The sequence below is a fragment of the Cheilinus undulatus genome, linkage group 20, assembly GCF_018320785.1.
Source record: "Cheilinus undulatus linkage group 20, ASM1832078v1, whole genome shotgun sequence".
NCBI classification, from domain to species: Eukaryota; Metazoa; Chordata; class Actinopteri; order Labriformes; family Labridae; genus Cheilinus; species Cheilinus undulatus.
The window spans coordinates 24,673,566-24,689,832 of NC_054884.1; the positions used below are offsets into that span (position 1 = coordinate 24,673,566).

The following is a 16,267-nucleotide window of genomic DNA, read 5'->3' on the forward strand; positions in this document are numbered from 1 at the left end:
TTTCCGCTTTAGTGAAATTGGCCAATAAAAATGGAATCTACTATTTAACATGGAAATCGAATGAATTTGACTGAAATGCTGTGTTTTGGAGGGCTTCAAACTCGAGTCGGACAGACTTGAGATTTTATGAAGTCCAACAGTCTAAATGCTGTTACATTCAAGTATCAATTAGCTTAATAATTCCTCCTGTAGATACTGTAGTTCCCTTTGGTTGCCTAACGAGCCAATACGTGTCTGCATTAACGTAGAGGTCAGATATGACGCAGAGGGAGAGAACTGTTACAGGTCAGGACAGAACACAGTGCAGCATCAAACTGCATGGACTGTTGAAATATCTGACTGTTTCACTGGTTATAATTATTTTATATCAGGGTTATCCAAACAACATCTCTGTGGCCACCTGTGGCCCTTTTTTAATACAGTTAAGGTTATTTATATTTAATTAGTGAATATTTTATTCATTTACATAAACAGGACACTCATTTTTATGGTAAAATTAGTGGAAAGATTAAAAAATGGAATTCCAAAAAATTAAAATGGATAAAAATAAAACGGATTTCATAGGGCCCTATATTGCTGCCAAGGGTGGCACAACCAGTTACTAGGTTCAGGGGGCAATTCATTTTTTGCACAGGGCCAGAAAGATTAAATAAAATAAAAAATAAAATCATCATCATTTAGGAGCTGCGTTTTATATTTACTTGGGTTGTCTTTGTGAGATATTAAAATTGGTTTGATGATCTGAAACATTTAAGTGTGATAAATATGCAAAAAAATCAGGAATTAGAAAGGGGGCAAATACTTTTTCACAGCACTGTAATTAATTTTTACACACCATATGCCTTAGATTTCCACTTCAGGCTGAGTGATGTTGTTCCTAAATGCTTCCACTTTCTCATAATATCACTCACAGTTGACTGTGAGTTATCCAGCAGGGATGAAATTTCACAAATCATCTTATTGCACAGGCTGCATCCATCACAGTACCATGCTTGAAGTTACTGCGCTCTTCAGAACGACCAATTCTGTATAACAAATGTTTACAAATGGAGACTGCATGGCCAGGTGCTTGATTTTATACACCTGTGGCAACAGGTCTGATTGAAACATATGAATTCAAGAACCAGCAAGTGTGGCCACTTTTGTCCATATAGTGTACATCCTTATCATGAAAGCTGCAGCAGAGAAAAGGGTAAGACTATAATCCAAATCATATACTCCTTCTCAATGGCATTTCACATTTGTCATGTTATGCATAAATCTCCAAATGTCCAGCCAAACACACCTAAGAAAGAGCTTGAGGATCCATTAGCTCTCACTGCAGCTTGGGGCTCTTTTCATGCATCAGAAAGGTCACAAACAGATGAAAAGCTCTTACCAGGGTCTTCACTCCATACTGTTTCTCCACTTTCTCCCGCAGCTGCTTGAAGCAAGCCTCCAAGCGGTCGTGGAAAGGCCTCAGCGCCTCGGTGACCTTCTCCCCATGGATGCGGACACCTTCAGCAAGGTGCGGGATCTGGAGAGGGGAAAATATAGAGGTAAAAAAAATTTCATCTGACACCCTGGAGAGATTGGATGTTAAATGTCATTTTTTTAGATGTGAGAGGAATATGCTTCTTATACATATCCAATTTAACTTTTGATCTGTAAGCCTTGCATACTGAGTATGAGCACAGGAAATCTCAGTGCAACCTTACACAGGTGGAAGACTATTTGAAGAGGCTGTTGCCATGACACCTCTTCCCCCTTCCTCCCATCTCCAGCAGCGAACATCTTAATGCAGGTAAATTTAACAACGCCGTAAGAGAACATAAGACAGACTACATGCGAAGATATGTCCTGCATGTAGAGGATTCCTCTCAGTCTGTGATGCAAATAAAGATGCACTGCACCTTTCTTCCTGCTGCCTCTCACACTGAAGGCAGCAGATTATAAACAGAGGCAGCGCAGGTAGACAGAGAGAGCAAGCAAGGGAGACAGAGAGACTGAAACTGCAGAAAAGTAGTAATTAGGAAACCCCAGAGCCACAGTCGGTGTCAGCAAGCTCTGCTGACTAAACTTGGCAAGAGGAGGAGGAATCATCCCTCAGGGAGCTGGCAAATGAGGGATTATTTTTCTTCTCTTCTGGTTGAAATCACAGGTTAAGATTTTGCTTTTCAGAACCAGGTGTTTGAACATATTTTGCCATCTTTGGGGACAGTAAAGTAGAGTGGAATCACACAATAAATCACCAGAAACCGGCAAAGATGTTCCAGTCACTGGCAGTAAAAGGCGACCCTTCCTTTCCCACGGCAGCCGTAAAAATATTCCCTGACTTTCTCGCTGCTGTAAGTGAGAAATACTGTTCAAGTTAAAAGGAAAGCAGCTTACACTTTTATGCTTATGAATAAGTAAACACACATGCAAAACAAACCACATTAGAGGGGATTTAATTCAGACGTTTATATTAAATTGGTCCCAGTCAGAGTGGTGCATTTGCACATTAAAAACCAGAGCTGCAGAGTGCATTTGGGTTTTAGTACAGTAGCTTTAACAGCTCACAAATTCACTTCAGCCCTGAGCAAATGGAACAAAAAGAAGCTCAGGAGTACAAAGAAGTGTGTGAAGTATCTCACATAGGTGAGGCCGTAGAGGAGAGCGCTCTCTGTGTACTAACCTCTTAATCCCCTGATACTGCTCGCCTTTCTTCCTCTCCTCTGAGGGCAAACTGGCCCCTCGCAGCGGGGCTGCAGTCAGGGCTGACTTCACTCAGCTGGCACACAACATCAATTCAGCTTCTGTGACGCAACCTTTGGCAATCAGCTCAAACAGTGCATGTTTTATTTAGTCCAACATGCGGGGGGCTTATTAACAAGGAGCTGCAGGAGCACGCGTCTATAAGGTCACTGATTGAAAAATCATACGCCCTCAGGTTTGGAGCCATCTGTAACTCACTGTACCAATACATTAAACAGCACTGTAGGAGGAGGCATAAAGTGAGCAGATCAGATAGAAAAAAAGCACAGAGCATGTTTCATGGCAGTACAGTTACTGTACTCTGCTCAACAAACCTACAGCTCTGACACAGAAAGATAAATGAGAGAAGGCTGCAGACACCCTGCGAGGATTTCCCCTGATATTGAGCACCTCCATCATCACCATTGGGATCTTCTTTTTTTGAGAGGAGAGCAGCAAGGCTGAGAGGGAGAAGGTAAAGAAAAGAGAGTAAAAATGATAAAGGAGTTAGGAGTAACAGGAAGTGAGTGGGAGTCGGGGTGGAGTGAGATGGGCCGAGTGTTGAGAGACAAAAAAAAAAAAAAAAAAAAAAAGGGAAAAGGGAAAAAGAGATGAAAAAACGACGAGAGTGAAAGCAGAGGCAAGATTCACGTCTCCCAGGATACCCACATCTTTTTATAGACCTGAGGATGATTGAGAGCGACTGAGTGGCGGCATGGCAACAGAATTCTGTTTGGTGGCTGCACAGAGATAAGCTCACAGTGGAGGAGACTTAGGCTCAAGGTTGTTAACAAACGCACAATCACACCTATTCAATACTTTAATTACAGGAACAAACTTTGTTTCTTAGAAAAAGTTTGCCTGTTTCAGGCTAGAAGAGATTTATGAACGTGACATAAGTGGAGATATTGCATAATGTGATAAAGAGTTAAATATAAAAAAAACAACTACTGACTGGTGGTTATGTGGATCCATAAGGTGTAAGATGAACTCTGCAAAGCTGATGAACTGAACAGATTTCATTTCAATCTTGCAAAGCTCTTGTCATACACTGTAAAATAAAATTAGCTTACTCAAAAAACTGTGGAAACTCATTGCCTCAGAAATAACAAGTAAACTACACTTGACTTTTGTGAGTTAAACAAAACTTGTTTATTTTTAGTGCACAGTACTTGTTCTAAATGAACTACTAGTTTAAAATAAATGATTTTAATTGCTCAAAACTGAGATCCAATTGTTAATTTTAGTTTGCAGGACTTAGGCTAAATCATCTACTTTGAGTGTGCAATACTTAATATTTTAGTGTACTGTTAACACTGATAAGTTCATAGAAATCAAACAATCACAGGTAACTGCTGTGCTATGACTCTCATGTCCTGCATGAACTAACGCTGAACTTCATTGGATAATTTGGGTTTTGGCTTGTTACAGATCCTGCTTTACAAAAGTTGACAATTTCAGTGAATATACTTCCTGTACCCATAGACACAAGGATGCTGTTTAAAATTAGAACCAGTTTCTCTTTCAGTCTCCTCTCTGCATTTCCTGTCACCCCATCTTCAAATGTACCTTACAGTGCTGAAACAGACGAGCAGCTTTTGAAAAGCCTGGTATTAAGGTTCTGATGACTTACTAAGACCCTTAGAGAAGGTCAGTGAGGTCTCAGAGGAGTACACATCCACTGATGACTCAGAAAGACTCTACTATACATGAGCACAAAGGACCAAACACAAAACCTGTAAGTTATTGCACTCGATTGGCACTTTGATATAATTCAAGTCACTTGACTACCTCAGACAACCATAAATAGAGCAGATCATGCTGCAGTGAGAACATAAAGGTACAAATTTAGTCATGGTTTTCTAATTATAGCTCCAAACATCACAGGAAACTCCTACTTTGAATTTGCCAGGGAGTCTTTTTACAGTACCTAATTTCCTGATTTCCAGTTGCTTATTTCCTCTCTAATTACTCAACGAGGAGGACAATGGATGTCTCAGAATAACAGAGCACACCGGCTCGTTTCGAACCGTTTAGTTTGTTCACTGGAGCTTGCTCGCCTTCATTTGTCTCATTTAGTCAGATTCAAGACGGGAGCTAAACAAGTATGCTGGCTCCGGCAGGGAGACAGCTGAAAGGATTTCAAATCAACAACTCTGACTAGGTCACATCTTTAAAAGTCTTCTGCGAGGATGTCTGAAAACTCATTTCTGCTTTCTCTGACAGTTTATTTGTGCTCATAGCTGTCGTCAAACATGCATCCCTGAAAAGTTGCCCCTTGAAACAACTCCATTTCCAAAAAAGATGGGACACTATATAGAATATAAATCACTAATCTTCTGCTGTTTTCTTGACTTTGTTTTGTTTCATAATGTATTCAAGCTTTCCTTGTATGATCATTCAAATAAATAAATATATATATTGACCAGTTGACCTGCAGGTCTGTACAGTTTCTCTCTTTTTGCACTTTTGCACACAGTCTTTATGATGTTTAGATTTATTTCATATTTTTATTTTTCTTCAATATATAACATCATTTTTTCTATAACAATCTATTTAAGTCTAACCCCTTAATATATTATTTTTACTTTTTAATAGCCTCTACATTAGTTGTTTTGCACCAAACATTAAGTTAAATTGCTTGTATGTGTAAATGTACTTGGCAAAAAAAACAAAAACAGATTGCACACAGACTTTAGAACCCTGCAGAGCTGATGGAGACAGAGCCTATTTATCTTGACATGGGAGAGCATCAGAGCTCATTCTAATTAGCACTAAGCATAATTTCCAGCACTATTTTTGTCGTGCTTAAACCTCCATCTGATACTGAAATAAATTTGCCATTTTCCATCTGAGCATTACTATAGCAGCAACAATGCAGTCTTGAGCACATTACCCCTCTCAGCCTCTACTTTAAGATAAATTTATAAATAACTGATGGGTGTTCAAGGTAGAAACACACAGCTCCAACTTTGTCAGATATAATGCATGTGTGATATTCACTTCCTCCCTGGTATAATGATGTAGCACCATGTTTATTTATAGCCTTCCTTCAGCTTCTTTGACATGTTCTACTGAAGTCCTAAGTAAGCTACACAAACCATATTCACATAAATTTAAAAATGAGCTGAGGAAACAAACTAATATGGAAAAAGTAACTACAAAAAACAGACTTGCTTCTACAGTAAACTATATTATCAGCAATTCTGACAGATCGAGCTACAAAAGAGGCCAATAAGACTAACATATTCTTGTGTGAGTCATCATTCTTATGAAGATAAAGCTTTCTGGATTCAGAGGAGTCCTACCAGCGATGCAGAGCACAAAGTTGACCTATTTTACAGCTATGAAGAGAAGGAAAAACTATTGCAAATTCAATTAACTTCCCTTTTCTTTGCAAAGAGAAGTTGTGGTATCTGCCCTCAGTTCTTGGGTCTAACATAAGGTTTTGGTATTAAAGTGACCCTCAGTTCAAAGTTATAGAGTTAAGAGAGAGTGATAAAAGAAGATGAAAACAATGCAGCTGTAAAAAACCCATTGGGAGCACATTTCTGTGAGCTTCCCAGAGGTCTATTAATCAAAGATGAGACACAAATGAGCTAAAGCTCTGTTGAGTTTTATAATAAGCTGTTAAACAATACACATTTTGGTGTATTTCAGCAATGCATGTGTGCATTTCTGTCTGCTGTGTATGCATTTCTCTCAGGCTCACTGAGGGTGCAGAGCTCGCAAAACCGCCACTGATGATCTCTCTCTGCCTCTTCACGCAGCGGAGCATCCGCCCCAAACTTCAGAGTGTTTGCTTCAGCACTCTCCCTCGCTATTATCTCCACTGAATTCTCAATGGCTCTTTTCCCCCCGCTCTCCTCACTTACTGTCATCGGACTCTCTTTGCAGTGCTCTCACGAGTTCTTCAATCCATATTATACTTTCAGCTGTAACCTTCAAGAGTGACTTTATTTTGCAGCAGTGGCGGCGAGGGTGCTTTAGTTAGGTGACAATGTTTTCTATAGAAATGCCACATTAGATAGAATAGAACAAGCACCCTGAAGCCTTCACACTTTTCATTTGTACACTCTGTACATTAAGTGCTCTCAGATGCTGTTGCTTGTTTTCTGCAGAGCCTTTATTGAGTCATGCAGTTTCTTTATTTGAAAAGAGAAAAAGTGCACCAATGAACATCAGACGGACTTAAATTCAGCCCATTAAGTGAAAAAGCTACATAGTTCTTCCTGACAGGGATCTGTTTCTTATGTCATTAGGCTCCACTGGATAATGAAGTTCTACAAAAATGAGCACAGTTTAGTCCAAAAAAGCAAGTTACTATAACATAAAAATGTCAAATGAGTATTTTGAGCATTTATTCAACCAGTTGTTGTGTTTCAAAAAAAGACCAAAAATGTAAAAGTTTTTAGAACTTTGGCAATGTGTAATACAACTGCCTAAGGTTAATTTATTTTAACATGAAAGCATAATAATGATCTGTTCTAATTAATGGAACAGGGATGGAATTAACCACCGGGGCCTGAGCTTTTGTTTAAGGCAAAACATCAGCGTTATCGTTGAACAGAAATTTCTTGGAAATTGTCCTTTACAAGCTACAAACAAGCTAAAAAACAAATTCACATAAAATGTACAATCTCTGTGAAAGTTCCTTAACATATTTTAAAATACCCCATAAAAAAAAAAGTCCCCAAAATTTCTTCAAATAGTCCTCAAATGTTCAGTAAAACTTTATCGTAAAGCCTTAACACTCATAAAAAATTGGGTAACACTGTATAGTATTGGGCCCTAATTACCTAGTAATTCAAGCCAAATTATCTAGTACTTTTATAGTAATAAGCATAAAAATCTAGTAATATTGTAAGAAAAAGGAGGCAATTACCAAGTAATAACTTAGAATGTAACAAGCAAAAACTCAGAAATCTGATGGTATTAAGAAAGTGTTTAACAAATAATAATGTGTTCATCGTTAAGTAATTCCTCATAGAATCACTGCAATGCTCTGGTAATTAGTTGACATTTTACCCTAACCCTAACCCTTGTGATATTTTAGAAATTCTCTGGTAATTAGGTAGTATTTTACTCTAACCCTAACCCTCTAATCCTTGTGATATTTTAGGAATTCTCTGGTAATTAGGTAGTATTTTACCCTAACCCTAACCCTCTAATCCTTGTGATATTTTAGGAATTCTCTGGTAATTAGGTAGTATTTTATCCTAACCCTAACCCTCTAATCCTTGTGATTTTTTGGGAATTCTCTGGTAATTAGGTGACATTTTACCCTAACCCTAACCCTCGTGATATTTTGGGAATTCTCTGGTAATTAGGTGACATTTTACCCTAACCCTAACCCTCATGATTTTTTGGGAATTCTCTGGTAATTAGGTGACATTTTACCCTAACCCTAACCCTCGTGATATTTTAGGAATTCTCTGGTAATTCGGTAGTATTTTACTCTAACCCTAACCCTCGTGATATTTTAGGAATTCTCTGGTAATTAGGTAGTATTTTACTCTAACCCTAACCCTTGTGATATTTTGACAAATTTCTGGTAATTCTATGGTATTTTACCATAACCCCAAATTCCAACTTATTAAAAGGTAATTTCCACCTTATTCTTGAGAAATGACTGGATAACTATACTTATTACAATAAAATTACTGTATAAATTCTCTAAAATTACTAGGTAATTACTAGGCAATTAGGGCCCACTAAAATAAAGTGCTACCAAAATTCCCAAAGAAGAATCCATTAAAATTTTAAATCAAATTGCCCCTGAAATTCCCCTAAAATTTACAAACACATTCTTCGACATTTAATGCAAATGACAGAAACATTCATACATTAAAACAATTATCTGAAATTTCCATGAAAATCCTTGAAAATTTTTAGGATCTCTTGCTATTTCCAAATTCCCAATCAAACTCTCAAAAATGTACATGTAGTTTATTCTAATTTTCATATAAAGCCCAAAAGTTTCCAAATATATTTCTCCAAATATTCAAACAACTCTCCCAAAATTCCCATTAAAAATGCTGAACAAAGTTAAAGCAAATTTTCCCAAACTTTTAATCAAACTCTCTAAAACTTACAAACATATCCCCTAAATTTCCATAAAAAATACTTGAAATTTCCAAGCAAATTCCCTGATATATCTAAACAGCAAATTCACACAAAAAGCACTTAAACTTCGATGGACATTCTTGACAATTATCTCAGAAGTTCTAACAGCAGAAATTTGAATTTTTACATGTTCAAAATAAACATTTCAGCCAATCTTATAGGCCAAAAGACACAACAGGCAGAGTACAATGGGAGTTTTGGGTCTTCTGTCCCAAGAAATATTGTACTTGTTAGGTTACAGCAGGGATTGGCAATTATGGCTACTAAAAGGGTCTATTATTTTTTTCACATTGCAGGATAGTCTCAATAAAAATGACCAGTGATTTAAATGAGGAACAAATATATAGCTTTCATCACAGTTAATTAAAGAAACAAAATATCTTTATAGTAATAATTACAGCCAGTTATAATTATATCTCTAATTTCTCACAAAGTAAATATCAAATCTGGAAGAAGAAGATGGTATGGATGGATGCTTCACTCTGATCATCCTCAGCCCAAAGATTTTTACAAAAAAACTTCAGTCTCACCTGCCAGGCGATAAAGTCCTTGAGTTTCTCTATCTTCTCCAGGTCCTCCGGGTGCTCCTGTATGTATTTATCAGTGAAGAAGGCCTGAAGAAGAGGGAGACGAGATACTGAAGTGAGAATGATGGTGAAAGGAAGGAAAGGAGGGGGGTAGAATCAGGTCAAAGCAGGAGGGAGAATGTGGAAAAGTTTGTGATACAAGAAAAAAAAGAGAAAAAATAACTGAACAGACAAGGAGGTAGAGGATTGGATACAAAAATGTTCACAGAGGCATCCATCTCTCCTCCACCACCTAAACTATCTCACAGAGACAAAGAAATGACCTCAAGGCGAAGAATTCACGTCATTGCTCCTCTGACTCATACTGCATGGTTTTATAAGACCAATATGAACCTGTTCTGGTTTGTGATCTACTCTGGGTTTCAGAGTTATGACCTTTTTTTGATCAAACATGGAGTGAAAAGTTTCCTTTTTAATATATTATTCTATTGAATTATGATGCAGCTTACAGAAGCACACAGTGTAAACACTGCAAATGTGTTTAAAGCTGAGATCTAACATGGATTATAAAAGTTCGACATGGATGTTTTCAAACAGAATGAAGTGAATGTTTAATTGATTATGTGGACAAATATTTGATACAGCAATCACAGGTCAAGTAAAACGGAGGGTTTTAATTCATTTGAAGTTCTCTTAATTTCTAAGCAGGAAGTCAAAGCTGGGTCACAAAGTTACCTGAACTGATGAGGCTGTGATTGTTTATCACCCCTGTAGGAGCTGTAGGCTACCTCTTGTCATCCTTAAAAGTTATATTCTGTCTAGTTTTGAGGATGTAGCTTCATCAAGGGGATGCAGAAAAAAAGAGAGAGATGGGGTGTCATGTTGGTGTTGTAGGCGTAATCTGGTGTGTGCAAGCTCTACATGAATGACTGTGTGTAAAACAGCAGCTAATGTGGTTAGGGGAAATTTCCTCTTGACTTGTCAGGCAGGCTCTGTTGTGGCAGCAAAACATAGGATTTCTCTGGATTTGAAAACTGTTGGAAATATTTGAGATTTGTTAGTTCTTAACTAATAAATATATATAACATAGAAGTAGTTATTCTTTGATCAGTATAGACATTTCAGGGGCAAACTTCTTCATACTGTAGCTTGAAGTTGCCTTGAGCAACAAATAATGAATTTTCTGTTTTTCCAATTTAATTTTTTTTTCCAGTGCTGGTTTTATGATACTCTTACTAGACTTGGACATTGACCGATGGCCAGAGGCACCAGCTGGACTTCTTTGTGACAACTTCTCCTTGGCACATTTTTGGGTATCTTTGGCAAGAGTGAGTGTCTAACGCTGACATACTCAGGAGAGCAGGGAACAAAAGAGTCAGCTACTTGAAAGGGGAATGGCAGCTGCGCTTTAACAAGCACCTGGTGCACTTTCCAGGCCTGATCCAGCTCACCCCACACTTGGGTTACCAGGACCTGGTGGGCTTGTCCAGACGCCGGGGGCGACTGCGTGCATCGTGGAGGGGATAGATGGGAGAATACCTGCAGAGATGGGGCATGGGTCTGGAGGATGGCCATCAGAATGCCAGAGATGTAAAAGATCAAGTTTGGCACGGCGAAATGACGAACCGGCATATGCCCCCATACCTGACCTGTCCTGACTCCAAAGCACATTTTGAAGGAGGGGATGCTAAATGTTGGAGGCAGTAGGTTTCAGGAAGCAAATACTGGCATGTTTTTTGGAATGCCCAGAGATAAAACCTTTTGCACAGAGTTTCACAAAGCATGCAAAACATTCTAAAAACAGACCTACCTCTGCAGTTTACAACATTATATTTGAAAAATGTAGATTTTCAAAAGAATTAGTGAAGTGCGTTTGTCTATTTTATTTATTTTTCTATTGTAGAGGACAATGCACATTATTGAAAATGGACATGTAAATGTGTCGGATGGTAGCCATAGGCTAATTTTCATCTGTAGTTCCTGGTGGGTTGGTGGTTTACATATAAAAGTATACATCAAGCATGTATGAAAATGATATATAGACCTCTGCCTGCCAAACAACTATTACTAGACGCTAGTTACCTCAACACTACAAAAGTGGATTAATATTGTGAATGATGTTCGTGTTAGAGAAAGGATCCCTTTTGTTTGCACCTGCAGAAAGACGCTTTTGTTAAACCAACACATTCAGACAGATTCTGTGGAGTTGAACACCCAATGACCTTGTGGTGCCATCTAATCTTAGCAAACTACATTGTTATTGTAAGTTTGGTGTATTTTTTCTCCTCTCCTTGACTAATCTAGAATACACACTTTACCTCTCCCATGTTATACTTAAGAAGAAAAGAAAAACTGAACTGCAGAGGAAACTCAGGTTCTTTTCCCACCCATAAGCTGTGCATTCATGTCTACCTTTCAGAATTTACAATAAAGAATTTTAAAAAAGATTCATTTTACACAGCCAGTGGTGTCTCCTCTTGCTTGCCACCTTTGAGACCTGAAGGGAGAATTTAATATGGGGATCTACTCAGACACTTTCAGCTCAGACATCCCTATATACGGATGTAAAAAGAGTTTCATCAGAAAGTAATGAGCTGACTGAAATTCTGACAGGTGCTCACAAAAGCACCCTTCAAAGAAGGCCTCTAAATTGTTTAGAAGTTCACAATTTCATGAAAGTTTAAAAGGAAACTAGAACTACTCACTAGCTTTTCAAAGAGTGATTGGCATTCAGTGTGTAAAACACAATAGACATCCGATCGCTTTAGAAGTGGAGGAAAAAATGTAACTTCTTTGTGGCACTCTAAATTAAAAATAAACAGCCTGGAGCTATGTTGAGGATGTTGCGAACAAATGAAATGCCATCAATCATAAATTACCCAGCTATGTATGAAATTACAAACATTCTGAAACAAATGCAAAATGCAAATTCTTAACATTTTGTGTTTGAAGATTACCAAAGACTTAACGATTGTGTATCTGAGCCCAACTCCCAGTGACTTAGTTACAAAGAAGTAAAGCAACTTTCTGATTCATGCTTGTAAAAACGGCATCACAAGGGACTAGTAAAAAAAACGACATCCCAAATCTGGCACAGAGGTTGAACATATAGTGCTTTTGAAAATTATTCACCCCCATGGATGTTTTACCCTTTTATTGGTTTTATAAATTAATCATAGTCATTATAATTTTGCTTTTTTGACAAAAAAAAAAAAAAATTCAAAACACTGCACATCACCACAAACACACCATCCCCAAATATGAAGCACAATGGTGGCAGCATCATGCTGAAGGGATGCTTCTCAGCAGCCAGCACTGAGAAGGCTTGGAAAGGTAGAGGGTAAAATGAATGTGGCAAAATATCCTTAAGGACAATCTTATCCATTTTGTAAGAGAACTACGGCTTGGGAGGAGATTTATTTTCCAGCACGACAAGGACCTGAAGCAAACAGGGAAAGCTACACAGAAATGGTTTTAAGACAGCAAGGTGAATTTTCTGGAGTGGTTGACAAAGCCCAGGCCTCAAGACCTCAAGAATTTGTAGCTAGACTTTGAAAAAGGGGGTTAATATTTTTGCAGTTACTTATATAACTCCACATATTTTTTCATGTAATTGATTTGACTTTGTAGAAATCTGTGTTCACTTTGACATAAAAGAGGATTTGGGGTATTTTTTTGGGTCAAAAAAAAATTGTATTGACCATGACTTATTTATGAAATCAATAAAAGGATACATGATGCATTATTTATCTAAATAAATAAAAACAAAAATATATAAAAAAAATCCAAGTTCAGGGCATCAGTTTTGAAAGCAGGTGCTACATCAGTTTTTTGTATAGCATAAAAGGTCAACATAAAGACAAAGTGGGATTACAAACTAAGAATTTCTGACTACCTTCTCATAGTTGGTGAAACCTCCCATGACAGCGGGGTCAACGATCCCGTTAAGCAGCATGGAGAGGGGGTTGATGGGAAGGTTGGGATCGTTCAAATGCCTCTGCACCATGCTGCTGATCTTCTCATTGGTCAGCTGCATCGTTTCCATGGCATTCTCCAGCGGGCTGATCTCCTCCTGTGGGGGACAGAAAGTGAAGGTGTCATCAGATACGCTCAGCACTTACTCACCTGTTTCCCTTTATATGCACATACATCATCGCTGCCACTGTAACCCCGACAATCAAGCAGAAACGTCTGTGTTCACCGACCAGGGATAGGTTATTAGGAGACGGGTTTAGGAACCTTTAACTGCATTCATAAATCATGCAGGATAGAAAAGCAATGAATCATTTTCCACTGCACCTATTCATGAAACTGCATCTGTCAAATAAAGATGGATAGTCTGTTGGTGTGGGGAAATTTCAATTCCCATGTCAACAAAATATGATTGGCAATTCTGAGAAAAGATGAATAAAATACTCAGAAACACTGTCATTAAATCCAACTCAGAGTCCATGTGGGGGCAATCTCATTACTTTGTATGAAATAACACCACCTCCCTCCTTCCAGCGTGTTAGTAAGAATTTAGAGAAAACATGAGTGGATTGTTGAGTAAATGTCAGACTCAGACGCCCAGCCAAAAAAAAAAAAAAAAAGATGCTGTGCCAGGGAGACAAATTTCCAATCTGTGCCGGTGTGTGTCAGGCCAGCTTGATAAAAAGCACTGTCAGATGGAGGGTTTTAGCTTGGTGAATCTGGGCCCAGTCATTAAGCTTTAAATAGAGAGTGTGACCTGGGGGAACCTGGCCTCTTCTCAGCTCATCTGGAGGGCAAGCTGCTCCTGACAGTATAGTCCAAGGGCAAAGTAGGAAAGCACTTTACTACTCTCTTCATGGAGTTAAAGGAGGGTTAAGTCTTCGTAGAGTGATTGGAACAACCAGAGAGAAGCTTAATGCCCACGCTGCCTGGTGTGGGGGTGTTGTGTCGCCTTTTTAACCCAGAGTGGGTTAGAAAATCCTAATAAGAGAAGCAGAAGGGAGACCAGTCTGTGTGGAACAATTTCAACTGCACGGATGTTACAGTTGCAGATAAAAGTAGCTGCGCCTCAATTCAGGAGTAGAATCCTTTGAAGGATGCAACCTGCAAAAGACCCCGCATTCAGACCGATCCAACCAAAGAGAAATAAGATAGTACTGTCCAGAAAGGATTCCAAGTACTTGTCACTAGCTGTCTACAACTAGCTAAGAAATCTAATGTGACATAATTATAAGACATGTAAGATAATTTGAAGACCCAGTAGGTCTTCCTATTTTTTTGTAAAGTAGTATTTGTAGTATACAGTTGGGTCTGCCAAGTTGTTTAAAGTGGATGTCATAACCAACCATTCAGCTGAATACCAAAGCAAGTATTAGGAATAACAGTTTTCTACAGGAAACTTTTGGGATAAGTAGGATCTTACAAGTTTAAAACCTCAGCCTTGTTTTGAACAGGAATTAGTTTTTAACCAATAATGATGTTGACAAATCTCCCGAAGGTCCTGTTTCTACAAAACTGGCCAAGATTCTGAGCATATGTTTTGGCTGTGTGTTGGCCAGTTGTTGGGGGTCTTCTGACTGTAGGAAATGATGCCAGTCATTGGGAGAGGAATGGTGGAGTCCTTTTTCTTCAACAGACCACAAGAATTTGTTAAGGCCAAGCATGGGCAGAATTTCCACTAAATGTTCTGAATTTCTTGAAAGTTTTTATTTAAAAAACAATCCATACAAATTCCCTAAAACTTCAAAGAAGTAAACTTAAATTTCTGGGAAGATTCTCAAACACATTTATTAAGTTTCCCATAAAAAGTACAGCAAAATGTTGTCAAATATTCCCCAAATGGTTTGATTAAACTTCATTACTTAGCCTAAACATTCCAGGAGGAAAATCTCCCAAAGTTTCATGAAAATTCTCCAAAATTTTAAAGCAATTTCCAATTAATTAAAAAAAAAAAAAGATATATTCTATGAAAATTCTGCAAAAATGGTGGAAAAGTCCTCGAAAAATTCAAATAAATTCCCTGAAATTTCCATAAAAATGTTTAAAATCCCCCAAATTTAGAAGTTTGTAAAGAAATACAGCAAATTTTTATAAAATTCTTAAAAAAAAGAAATAATAAATTAAATTGAAAAAAATAATCCCAGAAATTAATGAAAAAAACTGGCTGAATTTTCACAAAATTCTTAAAAATTTCAAAGGATGTTCCATATCAAAAAATGTTCCATCAATGGATAAATTCCCCACATTTCCATGGAAATTACAAAAAAAAAAAAAAAAAAATCAAATCAAATCAAATCAAATTTACTTCAAAAATTCAAATCAAATCCCCAAAATTACAAGTACATTTTTCATGTGCCCAAGAAAATGCAGGGAAATTTCCAAACAAATTTCAGGCAAACCCAAAAAGTCCAATGAAATTCTCCAAAATATACAAAGATGTCACCTTAATTGCCATTAAAATACTGGGAATTTTCCAAACAAATTCTCAATATTTCTATCGAGTAACTTAAAATTCAACAGACACTCTTGACAATTATCTTAAAAAATCTAATAGAAGAAAATATTATTATAATGTAGGAAAGCCAAAATATAATGTCCTCTCATGTACATGCAGGGTCTTAAGAGGTTATAAAGTAGGGATGGGACGGAACATGGGGATGTAACCTCCTGTTGTGCTCATGTTTATCACTCTACAATCCCCTTTGGACAGGAGACATCTCAGCTCAGACTGGGGGACAACAGATTAGTATTTCACAGGCTTAAAATATAGTCGGTCTTTCAGTGAAATAGAGGAGAAATATTTCCAGCCCATGTTCGACAGTAAACACTAAAGTAGCTTACTGCGGTTGGACCACTCTCTTATCAACAAGTTTCCAATACAGCGATCCAGGTAATTCTATTACTGGAAAATCAACAGCGAGGAAGTC

At 37.7% G+C, this 16,267-nt stretch overlaps 1 protein-coding gene across 1 annotated transcript in view; it reads right to left on the reverse strand.

Annotated features, from left to right (window-relative positions):
• Window positions 1-16,267, reverse strand: part of dock1 (dedicator of cytokinesis 1) — a 351,227-nt gene that overhangs the window by 15,091 nt on the left and 319,869 nt on the right. The window contains exons 45-47 of the mRNA XM_041815464.1: window positions 13,264-13,440; window positions 9,372-9,455; window positions 1,379-1,516 (exon numbers count right to left, since the gene is read on the reverse strand). Of these exons, the coding sequence (XP_041671398.1) occupies window positions 1,379-1,516; window positions 9,372-9,455; window positions 13,264-13,440 (399 nt within the window). The remainder of the gene's footprint in view (window positions 1-1,378; window positions 1,517-9,371; window positions 9,456-13,263; window positions 13,441-16,267) is intronic.